The 15313-nt window shown below is 44.3% G+C and overlaps 1 protein-coding gene across 18 annotated transcripts in view; it reads left to right on the top strand.

Moving 5' to 3' along the window:
* The window catches only part of PLEKHG3 (pleckstrin homology and RhoGEF domain containing G3), a 65681-nt gene that overhangs the window by 4729 nt on the left and 45639 nt on the right, over positions 1-15313 (top strand). For 8 of the 18 annotated variants that reach the window (XM_082386443.1, XM_082386442.1, XM_082386438.1 and 5 more), the window contains exon 1: positions 4454-4476. The exons of 3 other annotated variants lie outside the window; for them this stretch is intronic. In XM_082386443.1, the coding sequence (XP_082242569.1) occupies positions 4474-4476 (3 nt within the window). In that variant the 5' untranslated portion in view covers positions 4454-4473. Of the gene's footprint in view, positions 1-4360; positions 4477-15313 lie in introns of those variants that run through there. 7 more of the 18 variants (XR_014242960.1, XM_082386434.1, XM_082386437.1 and 4 more) reach the window with 3 other exon arrangements.

Genomic DNA, 15313 nt, shown 5'->3' with positions numbered 1-15313 from the left:
TTGCCCCTGGCCAGATTCTCTCACCATCTTTTCTCATCTTTCCTCCCCTGAATGGATGAATCATGTTCTTTTTCTTCCTACACTCACACTTCTTAGTTCTATTTTAAAGGATTCATTCATTCAACAGGTTTTTTGGCATCTACTATATATGAATGCTGGATGCAGAGGACACAGCAATGAACAAAATATATGACAGTCATTAACTTCATGGAGCTGGCTTCTAGTGGGGGGAAGCTGTCAATAAGCAAGATAGATAGTGGAAAGCAAGTTAATGATAAGCAGAGCAATATGATAGGGAAGGTGGATGTGAATTGTCATGGCGGGGGTGAGATGGCATTTTAGATGGGGTGGCCTGGGAGGCATCCCGAGGAAGGGCTATTTGATAATACCTGAAGGAGGAGTTTCCCTTCGCCTCTGGTTTCCTTTTCTTGAAACCCAGTTCAAGCAACTCACTGCAGGGCTTGACAGCTTACTAGCCCTGCGGTGCTAAACTCCTTTGAGCCTGTGTTTCTCACCAGTAAAATGGAGTTAGTCATCATACCTACCACATATGGTTTTGTGAGACTGAACAATGAGCTAACGTGTGTTAAAGGCTTAGCAGAGCCTATAGAGGTCATCAGTAAGTGATAGTCTTTTATTTTGTTATTTCTCCAACCAAATTCTGCAGGGGTAGCCCAAGATATTTAATGCCATTGCTAAATGAAAAGCTTTCCGTTTCAAGAATTAGGCAAGTGGGGAATTAGAGGCAGGTGAAAACAGAAACCCTAGTTAGTGCAGACTTTCTAGTTGGTGAGACTTTTCAACCATATCCTAGATTCTGGGGGGGTTGAGGATGTGGGCCTCCCAGGTGTGTGTGCTGTTTCCCCTACTGACAGGGTGAACTGGGGGCAGCCCTGACTCTCTTCCCTTGCTCTGGAATTCCCCCTCGCTTCCAAGCAGCCCTGATGAATCACACCTTCGTTCCTGGCCTCTCTACTCTGCCTCACAGCTGGGAAGGCTATCTGCCCCTCCCCCAACGTCCTGTAGATAAATTACGCTCAGAGAGGGAGAGAAAGGGATGGTGAAAACGAGGGAGGGGCAGGAGAAAGCCGGGCAGATGGTGGGTGGAGCTGTTTTAGGAGAGCCTGCAGAGGTGCAAGAGGATTCTGATGGAGGCTTAGAGACAGCCCCAGAAAAAGTTTCAAGAAGTGTCCACCATGGACCAGAATTTTGAGTAACAGAATGGACAGGCACTATGAGTGCTCAGAGTCTGGCTGGACTCTACTCAGCTCTGCACTGCTTCCACCCAGGCAATCTGAGGAGTCTCTTCCCCTCTCCGCTGGAACCAGGACCTTAAAGGGAGGGGCCTGATCTCAAAGCCTGCTGTCAAAACCTGCGGTGAGCGGTTTCCTGGGGGCCTGGCCCTGGCTCAGGAAGCAGGGATGGGCGGTGGAGGGCGGGTCCCGGGGGGAGTGGTCATCAGCCAGACCACTCCCTCTAAGAGCCCTGTTGCATGAGCTGGACAGCCAAGCGGGCCCTGTGGTGAAGGAGCTTTCCGGGCTTGCCGGTTGGTGCCTGGAAACCAGGTAAAGCTAGATATAATATGGCTTCAGAGGAAGTGGTTGGGAAGGCCCAAACAGCCTCAGGCATTTTTATGATGTTGGGTGACCTCAAGTCAGAGGAGAATGAAAACTGGGTAGGGTCAACTAACCTGTGAACAGAAGGAGGAGGTACATCCAGAGATGCTGGCAGCCCTCTGGGTGTTGGCTGTCTGGGATAAAGGCTGGCCTTGTTAACAGGGTCTCTGCTCTGTTCTTATTTTGATTAGCAGCTCTCTGAAGGCAGGGACTCTGTTTGAGTCATCTTTGTTCCCACATAGCATGGAGAACAGTGTAAAGTGTAATCAACAGGGCATGATGGGCTTGTGCTGGGGTCCCACCCTGAGGGCAGTCTGGGCTCGGTGATCTCATCTGCTCCAGTTTTTGTTCCATGGAGTTAGAGGAAGAAGTCAGTGGTGGGGGTCAAGCCTAGCCCTTGGCGGGCTGTTGCCGTCTGGGAATGACAGCCAAGGGAGAATGGGGCTTTTTATAGTTCTCTTGCTGGCCTTTGGGGAGGGAGGCCTCCTGGCTTAAGCTCAAGGAATGGATTTTTAAGGACTCTCAAATTCTGTTTCATGCTGAGCAGAGTCTGGGCCAACCACAGGACCTGAATGAGGTACTAATGGGCACAATGGTAACTGCATGTAGCCTTTTGGGAGATAGAGTTTGAGGGTACTAGGGGTTGCTCTGATTGTTGCTGGAGTTTGGCTGAGACTGGAGGGAGAGATGCTACAGGAGTGAAGTCTATTTCACTATGGTAACGGGATCTCGGGAGGAAAGATGGGTTCTACAGGTACTGGAAGCTCTTAAAAAGTCATATCCTTTACTCCCCAGGCCACAAGACTCTGTGTGTGTGTGTGTGTGTGTGCGCGCACACATAAATCAGAGGTTCTTGACCAATAGATGGCAAGTGTTTATTGAAAGGAAAAGAGAACCAGTATTCTTGTGGTCTCTATCCTGTGCATCGCTACATCCCCAGTGCTTGATGCATAGTAGGATTCCAATAAATATTTGTTGAATAAGTAAAACCCTACTGTGTGATGAACCTTTAGGAATTAGAGAAATTTTCACGCTCTTCACAAATGTTCTAATCCTGTCTGGAAGTATCTAGGATAGAGTGTAAGATTCTAAAAAGTTGAACCTGTGGTCAGCTGCTCTGGCACAGGGGCAGGCAGCTCTGTATTCCTCCAGCCTGGGCAAGTGAAAGGGTGCCTGGGATCACTGGGTCCAGTCCTCCCGGGCCTGCTGAGAGTTTGCCCCCATGCATGTTGTGTCCAAAGTGGATGGTAGGGTGTACTTATAGTCTTGAATATAGTTCATCCCATAATATGTCCTATAATATCCCATAACACCTCTCCTACCCTATTCAGGACATGGCCACCCAGTGGCCACCCACATGCTTATCTGCATGTAGCCAAGAAGGTCTCCAGATCAGCCAGGACTCAAGTTCCTGCATTTTTTTCACACCAGCTCCCTAAGACCCTGTTTAACTCTTATATAGGAGTTGTGTCATCCTATTTCCAAGCCCACAACTGAAAGGAAGCAGCAAAGGAGAGTGTAAAGAGACCCGCATAGAGAGGAAAAATGACCACAGTGCAACTGAGAGTTGACACTGAGAGTGGACAGAGATCAAGACACTATACAAAGCAAGCACGAGCATAAAAGCCGGGGGTCATTTATTTAGGGGGAGTGGCTTGGCACGCCTTGGCCCTTGGGGGGATCATTATTTTGATAATTGATGCTTTGCTGGTAATTGTGACGCTGAGTCATCAAGAAAAGGTTAAATGATGTTCCCTTGACTGTTTAGGAAGGCAGGGAAGGAAGCGTGTAACATGTTTTTAAAAGATGTCCCAGTCAGATTGACTAAAATTTTTTTTTAAATTTATTTATTTAATTTATTTATTTTTGGCTGTGTTGGGTCTTCATTGCTGTGCGCGGGCTTTCTCTAGTTGCGGTGAGTGGGGGCTACTCTTTGTTGAGGTGCACAGGCTTCTCATTGCGGTGGCTTCTCGTTGCGGAGCACAGGCTCTGGGCGCACAGGCTTCAGTAGCTGTGGCACGTGGGTTCAGCAGTTGTGGTTTGTGGGCTCTAGAGCACAGGCTCAGTAGTTGTGGCGCACAGGCTTAGCTGCTCCACGGCATGTGGGATCTTCCTGGACCACGGCTCGAACCCGTGTCCCCTGCATTGGCAGGCGGATTCTTAACCACTGCGCCACCAGGGAAGACCTAAAATTTTTATAAGTGTTGACTCTTAGGTAATATCAGTAGTCCTCTCAACAAGGCAAAAAATAAGTGGTGGTACCCTCAACTACAGATAAAGAAACTGAGTCCACCCGCACAAGGTAGGTAACTTTTCTGAGATCTCTCAGCTAAGACTTGGCAGGGATGAGGTCTGAACTTCTAAATGACCCTGGAGCACGCGCACTGAGCTCTACCCCAGACTGTTTGGAAACCGGGCACACTCTTGAAAACATGGCTTTTGGACAGCTCTCTCTGCAGGGGTTCCGGCTAGTCAAGGTTTTACTGTGTTACTGTGGAGCCAGGATGGGCCCAAACTTAATTCAGCTCCACCCATAGCAGACTGCCAGTTATCCTAAAGGGCGCTTGCCTCAGTGGAAACAAGAATGCCTTTAATACATTTACATTTTAAGCACCTACCTGGGTGCCACACAACACTTTCTGAGGCCAGAAAATGTTAGGGAGGAGCTGCAATTTCAAAAATCCCAGGCCTCTCTCCGTCAGGAGCTTTTGTTCCTTTGTTTCGGTTCTGGATGCTACTGGGAGATGCTGTGCTGTGCAGTCTCGGTGCTGGTTGTTCCGGTCTGTCTCCAGGGTGGCGGGGCCCGCCCCTGTGTCGGAACCCCTACCCCCTTGTTCCCACCATCCAGATCTGGCAAATGGTAATTTTATCCTATTTACTTCTCTCATTTATTATAGAGATAGAACGTTACAGATGCAACTGAAGCTTTCTCTTTCTTCCTAATAGCTTTCTCTTCCCTCCCTCCTGCCCCAGAAGTAACATTCTCTTGAATATGGTGTTTATCATTTCTATGAATGTTTTTATACTTTTTACTGTTGTCTGTAAGTAATTTATAGTTTCATGTTGTTTTAATTTTGACTTGTATAGCATCATGTTGAATGAACATTGTTGTCTAGATTGACCCATGTTGAAATATTTAAATCTAGTTTATTCGGTGAACTGTTATATGGTTTCTGTTGCATATTACAGTTCCCTTATGGACAGACATTTAGGTTGATTCCATTTTCTCACCACTATAAGTAATAACTGTATTTATTATCCATGCACCAGTCTTCTCTACCATGTATATCAGTGGTGGGATTACTGGGTTATAAATTTTGCTTTTCAAGTTACGGTCAAATAATGTCCCTGAGTGATTTGTAACCAATTTATGTTCTTACCAGAAACATGAGAGCCCCTACTTCACTAACATTTGGATTGTGTCTTGCAATCTAGTAGATGTAAAATGGTATTTTAAAATTATTTTATAAATTGGTATTTTAAATAAGTGCTTTTGATTAAAGATAGGGATGAGCACTTTTCATGTTTATTGGCTAGCCGTGTTACTCTGTGAGGCTTTGCCCTTTACGTTAAAAAAATAATTTTTAACCAGGTAATATATCCACATGATTCAAAACTTGAAAGGTAATACAGTGAAAAGTCTCCAACATCTGTTCCCTTGCTCCCAGCTCCCCACCCTGTGACAAGTTAGAGGTTCTTGGTACTTTTTCAGAGCTTTAATTGCCATTTTCTTTTTCTTGTTGATTTTTAGGAGTTAAAAAGTATATATATATACTTATGTATGCTAAATAAATGATAATAAATAATCTTTTTAGGTTATATTCATTACATATAGCTCTGGATTGTCTTAACTTTATTAATGTCATTTTTCATAGGGAAGTTTTAATTTTAATGTTGTCAGATTTGCCAGTCTTTTGTTCATACTTTCTGTGTCTTGTTCAAGAAATCTTTTCCTACTCTGATTTTACAGAAACATATTTAGTATATTTTCTTTTTAAGTTTTGCTTCCACACTTACATTTTAAATTCACCTGGAATGTATTTCTTTTATGTGACAATGGTTCTCAACTTTGGTTACGTATTAAAGCCTCATGAGGAGCTTTTTAAAAAAGTACTATTGTCTGAGCCTCATTTCAGATCAGACCAATAAAATTAAAATATCTCAGGGTGGAGCCTAGGAGTGGCTATGAAATGCCCCAGGTGACTTTTATGTCCAGCCAAGGTTGAGAACCACTCAACCTTGTAAGATGGAACTGATTTTATTTTTTCCAGAGGACTAGCCAGTTTTTCCAGTACTAGTTATTGAACAGTCTATGCTTTTCCTGCTGACTTGTTACTGTTAAGATTTGATTGATAACTTTATTGAGATATATTTCACATATCTTAAAATTCATCCATGTAGAGTGGTTTTTAGTATATATTCACAGAGCTGTGCAACAACCCCCGCTATCCCTGCATCTTTTTTTTTTTTTTTTTTTTGGCCCAGGGGCCCTGCTGCTCGGCGGCTTGTGGAATCCTCGTTCCCCAACCGGGGATCAAACCTGGGCCCTCAGCAGTGAGAGCTCGGAGTCCTAACCCCTGGACCACCAGGGAATTCTCTCCACTATGTAATCTTAAACCATTTTTATTACCCCTAAAAGAAGCCCTGTATCTTTAGCAATCATTTCCTATTTCCTCCATCCCCTAGCCCCAGGCAATCACTAATCTACTTTTATCTCTTTAGATTTGCCTATTCTGGACATTTTACATAATGAGTTCGTACAATATATAGTTCTGTTGACTAGCCTTTTTCATTTAACGTGGTTTTCAGAGTCATCCGTGTCGTGGCATGTTATCAGTTCTTCATTCTTTTTTATTGCCAGATAATATTCCATTGTATGGGTAGACTACATTTTGTTTATCCATTCATCAGTTGCTTTTCAAGATACGGTCAAATAATGTCCCTGAGTGATTTGTAACCAATTTATGTTCTTACCAGAAACATGAGAGCCCCTATTTCACTAACATTTGGACATTCTAGCTGTTTCCACTTTTTGGTATTATAAATAATGCTGCTATGAACAGTTGTGTACAACTTTTTGTACGCAGTATATAGATCCCCTAGCTTCTATATGACCTACTGGGAGATGATTATTTACAAGTTAACTTTTTGAGGAATTGCTAAATTGTTTTCCAAATAGGCTACACTATTTTACATTCTTACCAGCAATGTGCAAGGGTTCTAATTTCTCCTCATCCTCACCATTACTTGTTATTGAACATGCTTTTGATTTTAGCCATCCTAGAGTGAGTAGGAAGTAGATTTAGTTGTGGTCTTGGTTTGCATTTCCCTAATGATTAACCATATTGAGCATCTTTTCTTGTGCTTATTGGCCATTTGTATATCTTTTTTGGAGAAATATCTTCAAATTTTTGCCCATTTTAAAATTGGGTTGTTTTTTTTTTATTGTTGAGTTGTAAGGGTTCTTTATATAGTCTGGATACAAGTCTATTATCAGATTTACAAATATTTTCTCCCATTCTGTGATTTGTCTTTTCACTTTCTTTTTTTTCTCTTTTAAAAATTTTAATTTAAAAATTAAAAAAAAATTGAGGTGTAATTGATATGTCATTATTGGTTTCAGGTGTACAACTTAATGATTCAATATTTGTATACATTGTGAAATGATCTAGTCCACTTTCTTTATAGTGCCCTTTGAAACACAAGTTTTAAATTTTGATGAAATCCAATTATCTATTTTTGTTTTGTTTTGTTTTGTTTTGTTGCTTGTGCTTTTGCTATTGTATCTGAGAAACCATTGCTCACCCAAGTTCACAAAAATTTACCCCTATATTTTCTTCTAAGAGTTTTATAGTTTTAGCTCTTACATTCAGGTTTATGATCCATTTTAGCTTAATTTTTGTATATGGTATGAACTAGATGTCCAAATTCATTCTTTTGCATGTGAATATACAGTTTTCCTAGTACCATTTGTTGAAAAGATGATCCTTTTCCTATTGAATGGTTTTGGTACCCTTAATGAAAATCAGTTTACTGTAAATGTGAGGTTTTATTTCTGTACTCTCAATTCTGTTGCATTAATCTATATGTCTATCTTTATGCCTTGGTAACTATAGCTTTGTAGTTGGTTTTGAAATTGGGAACTGTGAGTCTTCCAACTTTGTTCTTTTTCAAGATTGTCTTTCTGGCTCCCTTGCTTTTCCATACAAATTTTAGAATTAGCTTGTCAATTTCTACAAAAATACCAGCTAGAAGTTTGAAAGAGATTGGATTGAGTCTGTAGATCAATTTTGCTAACCTTAAGAATGTTAAGTGTTCTGCTCCATGAACATGGGATGTCCTTCCATTTATTCAGGTCTTTAGCTTCTTTCAATAGTTTCCAGTATACAAGTCTTACACTCCTTTTGTTAAATATATTCCGAAGTTTTTAATGCTTTTGCTGTTGTTATAAATGGGATTGTTTTGTTTCTTAATTGCATTTGGGGGGTGTGGGCTGTACCATGCAGTTTGCAGGATCCTAGTTCCCCAACCAGGGATTGAACCTGCTCCCTTGGCAGTGAAAGCGTGGAGTCCCAACTACTGGACTGCCAGGGAGTTCCCCTTAATTGCATTTTTGGATTGTGCACTACTAGTATATAGGAGTAGAAATGATTTTTTGTGTATTGATCTTGTATCCTGCCATCTTACTGGACTCTTTCATTAGTTCTAATCATTTTGTTAGTGGATTCCTTAGGATTTGCTATATATAAGATCATGTCATTTATGCATAGAGATAGTTTTACTTCTTCTTTTTCAATCTGAATATCTTTTATTTCTTTTTCTTGCCTAATTTTCGTGGCTAGAATCCAGTACAGTGTTGAATAGAAGTATCATGAGGGGACATTCTTGTCTTTTTCCTAATCTTAGGGGGAAAACATTCCTTCTTTCGCCATTAAGATGAAACGCCTGTGGGTTTTTTTGTAGATGTTCTTTGTAAGACGGGGATGTTCCCTTCTGTTCCTAGTTTGTGTGGTGTTTTTATCATGGAAGGGTGTCAGATTTTGTCAAATGTTTTTTCTGGGTCTATTGAGGTGATCAGGTGGTTTTTATATTTTATTCTATTAATATTTAAAATTATATTAATTGATTTTTGGATGTTAACCCAATCTTGTATTTCTGGGATAAATTCACATGGTCATAGTGTATACTCCTTTTTATATGTTGCTGGATTCAGTTTGTTAGTATTTTGTTGAGGATTTTTATAGCCATACTTATAAGGGATGTTGGACTGTAGCTGTTTTTTTTCTTGTGATATCTTGTTTGGTCTTGATAACAGGCCTCATAGAATGAGTTAAGTGTCCCTTTCTCTAATGTTTTTTGGAGGAGTTTGTGAAGAATTGCTATTAATTCTTTAAATGTTTGGTAAATTCACCAGTGAAGCCATCTAGTCCTGGACTTTTCTTTATTGGAAGTTTAAAGATTATTAATTCAGTCTCTTTACTTATTAACAGGTCTCTTCAGATTTCTTCCTGAGTCAATCATTGGATTATGTCATTCTAGGAATTTGTCTAGGAATTTCATCTAACTTATCTAATTCATTGGCATATAGTTGTTCATGGTATTTCCTTATAATCCTTTAAGATGTTCTTTTTTGTCTTTGATGTTCTGCGTTTATACTATGGATGATGTGTCTAAATGTGAACTTCTTTTAAATTTAACTTAGTTGTGCTTTCAATATGAGGACAAATGTTCTATGTTCAGTTCTGGAAAATTCATATACATTCTGTCTTTGAAAATTGCCTCTCCCCTATTCTTTCCTTTTTCTTCCTATGGAACTCTATGGACCTCTCTCTTAATGTTTATATTTTCTATCTTATTCTTTGCATCTACTTCAGGATAATTTCCTCAGTTTTTTTTTTTTTCCATTTCACTAATTCTTTCTTTAGCTGTATTTAATTTTCTGTTTAACGTACCTATTGGCTTTGAAATGTCAATATTGTATACAATTCACCTGTGAAAAATCTGGGTTTGAACTGCATGGGTCCACTTATATGTGGATCTTTTTCAATAAATATGTACTACAATACTACACAATCTGCAGCTTGTTGAATCCGCGGATGCGGAACTGTGGATACAGAGGGCTGACTGTAAAGTTATATGCAGATTTTCTACTGTGTGGGGGGTTGGTGCCCCTAAGCCCCGTGTTGTTCAAAGTTCAACTGTATTTTATTTCCATTCAGTACTTTTTCAAAGTCCTTTTCAGATTTTTCTTTTATTTCTAGCTTTTGGAGTACCAGTTTGTTCCATCTTCTGACTCGCTTGTCATGGTTTGTTTTATTGTGTGGTTTGTAATTTTTATACTGATCTCCTCTTCATTGGGTTGCAAAGAGTGGGATGCTTAAAAGCAAGGTATTTTGGAAGTCTGCACTTATTGTGGTGATGAGGTCTAGGACATATCAAATGTGTGGGTGAGTGGCTGAGGTGTGGGGTAGAGGAAAAGACTGACAGAGGAACTTTGCATGTCTGGCTGCTTCCTGTCATACAGGTCTCTGCCTAAGAGTCACCTTTTCAGAGCCTTCCCAGGCCTCCCTAAATGTCTCCACCCCCCAGTCCTACTGTCTTTCTTCTGTTTTATCTTATCACTGTTAACACATCACTATTCAGAAATATATTAGCTATTTGTCTACCTTTTGTGACCTTCCTCCATATTGGAATGTAAGCTCCATGATCGTAAGGATTTGTCTTTTTTTTTGGGCCACCCCACGTGGCATGTGGGATCCTAGTTCCCTAACCAGGGATTGAACCCGTGCCCTCTGCATTGGAAGCACCAGAGTCTTAACCACTGGACTGCTGGGGAAGTCCCCAGTAAGGAGTTGTCTTATTCACTGCTACGTCCCCAGCACCTGGCATGTGGTTTATACTGTGCATAAATTTGAGTGAGTTTGAGTAGTCCTGTTTTTAGATGGAAGTCATCTGAGCCCCAGTGCTGCAACTTTCAGCTGGGCTGAGTCTGACCAGGTAGCAGAGGTGAACAGTTTGCCTCTCCATCCCCAAACCTTTTTCTGGACCACCACTGGAGATATCTTTTTCTCCCATTATAAGAGCCCAGAAAATACTATCCATCCTGTGTGCTTCAGCCTTCTTCTGGCATGAGTTCCACAGCTGCTAAAATCAGTAGTAGGGATTTGAGTGCCAGAAGCCCTGGGGGAAGAAAATGCACAAAACCCTGGGAAGATCTGGTCCTTACCTTTCGGAGGCTGTGATTGAGTTAAGAAGACAGCACACACAGAAAATAGGTTAGGACGCTTGCCCACTCAGTGAGTCTGCTGTGTAGATTAGCGCTCCTTTCGGTAGAGAAGGCAATCTGTGTGCTGGCCCCTGGGTCACATGCCGTCACATAAGTGGTTTCTGGAGGGATCTATGGGCAAGTTATGAATTCCCAGGTGACTCCATTTTGGCCTCCTTCTGAGGTTGCCCCATGCTGTAGGAACTTGTTCTGAGCATAGTGTTACTTGTAAAAGGGCAGAAAGTGCCTGTGGGCGTTCCCATGATGTGGGCTAAGGATGGCACCTTTCCATTCGTCTTTGGCTGTATCTCTTGGCCCCATTGGTTTTGGGGTAGGGGAATGGTGACAAGCACTGGAATTCCAGCAAACCCTGGCTTTCCCACTTGCCTTGCTGCACAGCTTTCAGTGAGTGAGTAAATGGCTCTGCCTCATATGGTTATGGTAAGGAGAGTTCCTAGAGAATGTGTTTATTAGCACAATGCCTGCTACGCCCAATAAAATGCTAGTTGATATTATTCCAGTCCGGCACCTTGGGAGCCACTTGTGCCTCAGTTTCCTGATCTGTAAAATGGGGAAATAATACCCAATCCTTGCCTGCCGCCCCTCCCCTCTGCCCCTGGCTGTTGTAAGGGTTAATATCCTCAGGCTTTGAGGTCCTGGGGTGGGGGAGGAGCTGCATAAATGGGTTATTGTTGTGCTGCTGAATGATCTGGCTTTGTTCAAGTGTCTTCAATATTTGACTTCCTGCAGTTAGTGTCCCCTGACTTTAATTGCTATAGATATTTGCATGTCCTCAGCGGCTGGCGGCGCTCACCTGCCCGGCTGTGACCTGGGTCCTCACCCAGCCAGGGACCTTCTGAGTTAGGGTGGGAAGCTCCATTTCCTCTGTTAGGGGCCCCCCAGGAGTCAGGAATGAAAGAAATGCAGAAAGTATGACCCACACGCGCAACTGATTCTGAATAGGACATTTATTGAAGAGGTTTTGCAGGAGGTGGCGGGTGCTTTAATTCCCAAGGCTGTTGGTGGCAGCTCTCTGCTCGCCCCAAGCCTGTTAACTGCTTGGCTGCTGGTGCTTAGGGAGAATGCGGCTCCCCGGCCCCACGCGGCTCTCCTGGTGCTCGGATGGGAGCCGTTTTGAGAAAAGCGGTAGGTGCCGGGCTGGGCCAGGCCAGGGGGTGTGAGTGGGGCATGACCAGGACTATCCCAACTCCAGACCTCTAAGTCTTGCCAAACTCTCCTGTGAAAAATCTGGCCGGCCACAGACTTTGGGGCAAAAGGTAAATTTCTCCCTTGGGGCTTCAGAAACTAAGGATGGGTGTAGGAGAGTTGGTCCCTTTTTAATCCTGTCCTGGCTTCTTCCAGTGGATTTGTCCATCGAGGCCAGATGAGAGCAAGATAATCCTGTGTTCCTCTTAGAGGCGACTGCAAGTGGTTCTGCGAGGGGCTTCGGAGGGGCTTCTGATCTCTGAACACTTAGAGTTGTGTGATGAGAGAACGGGGCTGTTTCTAGAGGGACCCAGCACATACTGGGAAAAGCAGAGTTGATCTCCCACTTCTTCCTGAAGTTTCCTTTTCTCAGAATCCACAGAGGGTGGTTATTTTGGATAAAATCAAGGGGTGGCAGTGGAGCAGGTGAAAGGAAGTTCTTCCCCACCCACCCTGTCTTTTCCCTGGTGCCCAGGCCGGGGCAGTGCCCACCACTTCCAGAGCTCTGGGCTGCAGGAGCAGGGAGGTCAGGGGGCAGATTGCCACTCTGCTTTGGCTTGACTTTCAACCCTGAATCAAGGCCTTGATTTTCCAGGAGCAGGACTCTGCTGCCTGGGCCATGCCACTCCATGCCCTGTGTGTACCCGCTCATCCCAGAATCTGGGGTTTGGTGACAGCTGCCCGCCCTGTCTGAAGTCTGGTCTGTGTGACCTCTCAGCTGAGGGAGAAAGCTGCTCTCCTCCCACCAGGGAACTGGTTGGATGAGTTTTCTCGGGCCTCCCTGGTTGAGGCCCCTTAGAAGGGAAGGCAGGGACCTGGGGGCTGGGGGCAGGTGCTGTGGGGCGGGGAGGGGCCCTCTCCTCTCCCTCTCTCCTGCAGTGGGATAGGGATCCCTGGGCGACAGGTGGTGCAGGAGGCCCTGCTCTCCAAAGGGCTGGCTGCCTTTGAGAATTGACCTTGTTGTGTGAGGCTATAAGCTCTGCCTTGGAAAATCCACTTTCCTAACACGTCTGGGTCAGGTGCCAGGCCCAAGGTCAGCGTCCAGGGCAAAGAGGAGGTGTTGGTTGGAGCTCTTCTCTTGCTGTTGTGCCCGAGGGCCAGGGAGGACCAGGGTGCATGACTGATGGTAGCAGTTCATGAAAAGGGGGCTGCTCACATTTACACACTTTTCCGGGTCTGGGTGCTCTTGCTTGGAATTGGAGACCAAGGTGCGTTTGAGGGAGCCTCCCTAATTCTAATTTGCTTGGCGAGGGAAAGTGAGAATTTGGGGAAGGGAAAAACCCTCAGGTGGTAAGATGTACACTGACTGCTCCCCCAGGCCAGCTGGGAGCTGCTGTTCTGGAATCACAGTGGGAGATTCCCTTCTGGTTAAGCCCTGGTATCTCAGTTTCTAGACTTGTCGTTCTCCCCCTGCTTTTAGCAGCATTTCATTTATGTGTAGGTTCATATCTCCACATTTATCGGGGGTCTCGTTTCTTCCCCCTTCACAGGGGTTGGGATAGGTGTCATTCTTCTTTCTAGCATATGCTCCCTGACTGTCTCTTTCCTCCTTGAAGCTCTCTGTAAACAGTCAGCACTTTCTTGGGCCTCTGGATTCTTCAAGAACACTCTGGCTGTATAGATCCCTGAGGCCATAGCCCCACCTGGCGGTCTGTACCTTTTTAGGGCAGTTTCTCACACCTTGTCTCCTGGAGTCTCGGTGGTGGTTCTTCCAGGCCTGGCCCGGGTGTGCCCTTCCCCACAGTTCCTTCGGTCTGTCCTCGGCCTGCCTTCCAGCCTCGCCACTTGCTGCCAGACGCCCCAGGTCCTCGAGTGGTCCAGGTCCTTTCGGGACTCCACTGTCCCATGCTGCCACCCAGATGCCTTCAGAGCTCTTCTTCATCTGGCAGAAGTTTACTCATCATTCAAGACTCAGCTAAAACTTCACCTCCTTTAAAGCTGCCGGGTCCCCCAGGTGGCACTTGCTACTCCCTCTTCTGTCAGCAGAGTTTATGTGTATTCCTGTACCAGCACTTGAGGCACTGCTTTGTGGATAATCTGTTGATATAACTATTTTTTTAGTTATTATTTTGTTATTATTATTATTACTTTTTTTTGGCCGTACTGTGTGCCTTGTGGGATTTTAGTTCCCTGACCAGGGATTGAACCTGGGCAGTGAGAGTGCGGAGTCCTAACCACTGGACTGCCAGGGAATTCCCCAGATATGACTATTTTTCCTTCTAGAATTCTGTTCCTCAAAGACAGGGACAGTGTCTTATTCCTTTCAGTATCCCTAGGGCCTAGCATCATGCTCGCAAGTGTTGAGTGATTCGCAGACTGGAGGCTGTCTTGCCCTCTCATATGGCTCCAACACCACCCTCTACTTCCTTTTGTTATTATTATTATTATTTTTTCCGGCCGCACCATGGCATGCGGGATCTTAGTTCCCCAACCGTGGATCGAACCCGTGCCCACTGCAGTGGAAGCGCGGAGTCTTAACCACTGGACCAGCAGGGAAGTCCCTGCTTCCTTTTGTTATTGATGTGCTTGTCTCGTTTCTCCTGATAGAATATCAGCTCTTGGGAGCGGGCTCTATGGGTGATTCATCTTTGTGTCACCCACAAGGCTGCAATGTCCTTGTGCAAAGTAGATGCTTGAATATATTGTCCAGTGAATTCTGAAGCTCATGACTTGGGAAGGTCCAGTAGTGTTAATCCCTAAATGAGCGGTAGACCCTGTGGTACAGATGGCTCACTGCCCTGCTCTCTATCGTCCAGCGAGTTAGGAGCAGAGCTAGCACTGGTTTTGAGCCGTGCTGGCTGGAGTCCCAGGGCTGTTCATACACATTCTGCTGCTTTCCCCTCTTTGATATTCCCTGTGACTTAGGAAATGGGGCTTTCCCCAGTACCTTATGTCTTTGTTACATGCTGGCTCTCCCATATGTCCACCCTGGAGATGGATTGTGTTTTTTCTTTAAAACCCAAGGACCAGTGTCAAGGATGGTTTCTACCGATCACTTCTTTGTGCTTTTGTGCTGCCTCACATCACCTTCAATTCTGTTCCTCCTCAGGCCTGTTGTCCCCCATGGCTTTGTTCCTCTCCAGCTCCTAGCTGAACATGCCGGTCTCTACCTGTGGAACCCTGAGGAATGTGCCCTGCCTGCCACAGCAAAGGACGGTGACTCATTCATACTTCGTCTTCTGGTTTGACCTTCTGTGGGGCACAGATATCAGACTTTTTCCTTTCC

The sequence above is a fragment of the Balaenoptera borealis genome (genome assembly GCF_965194805.1).
Source record: "Balaenoptera borealis genome assembly, chromosome: 3".
NCBI classification, from domain to species: Eukaryota; Metazoa; Chordata; class Mammalia; order Artiodactyla; family Balaenopteridae; genus Balaenoptera; species Balaenoptera borealis.
This window is presented reverse-complemented; position numbering and strand designations above follow the sequence as displayed.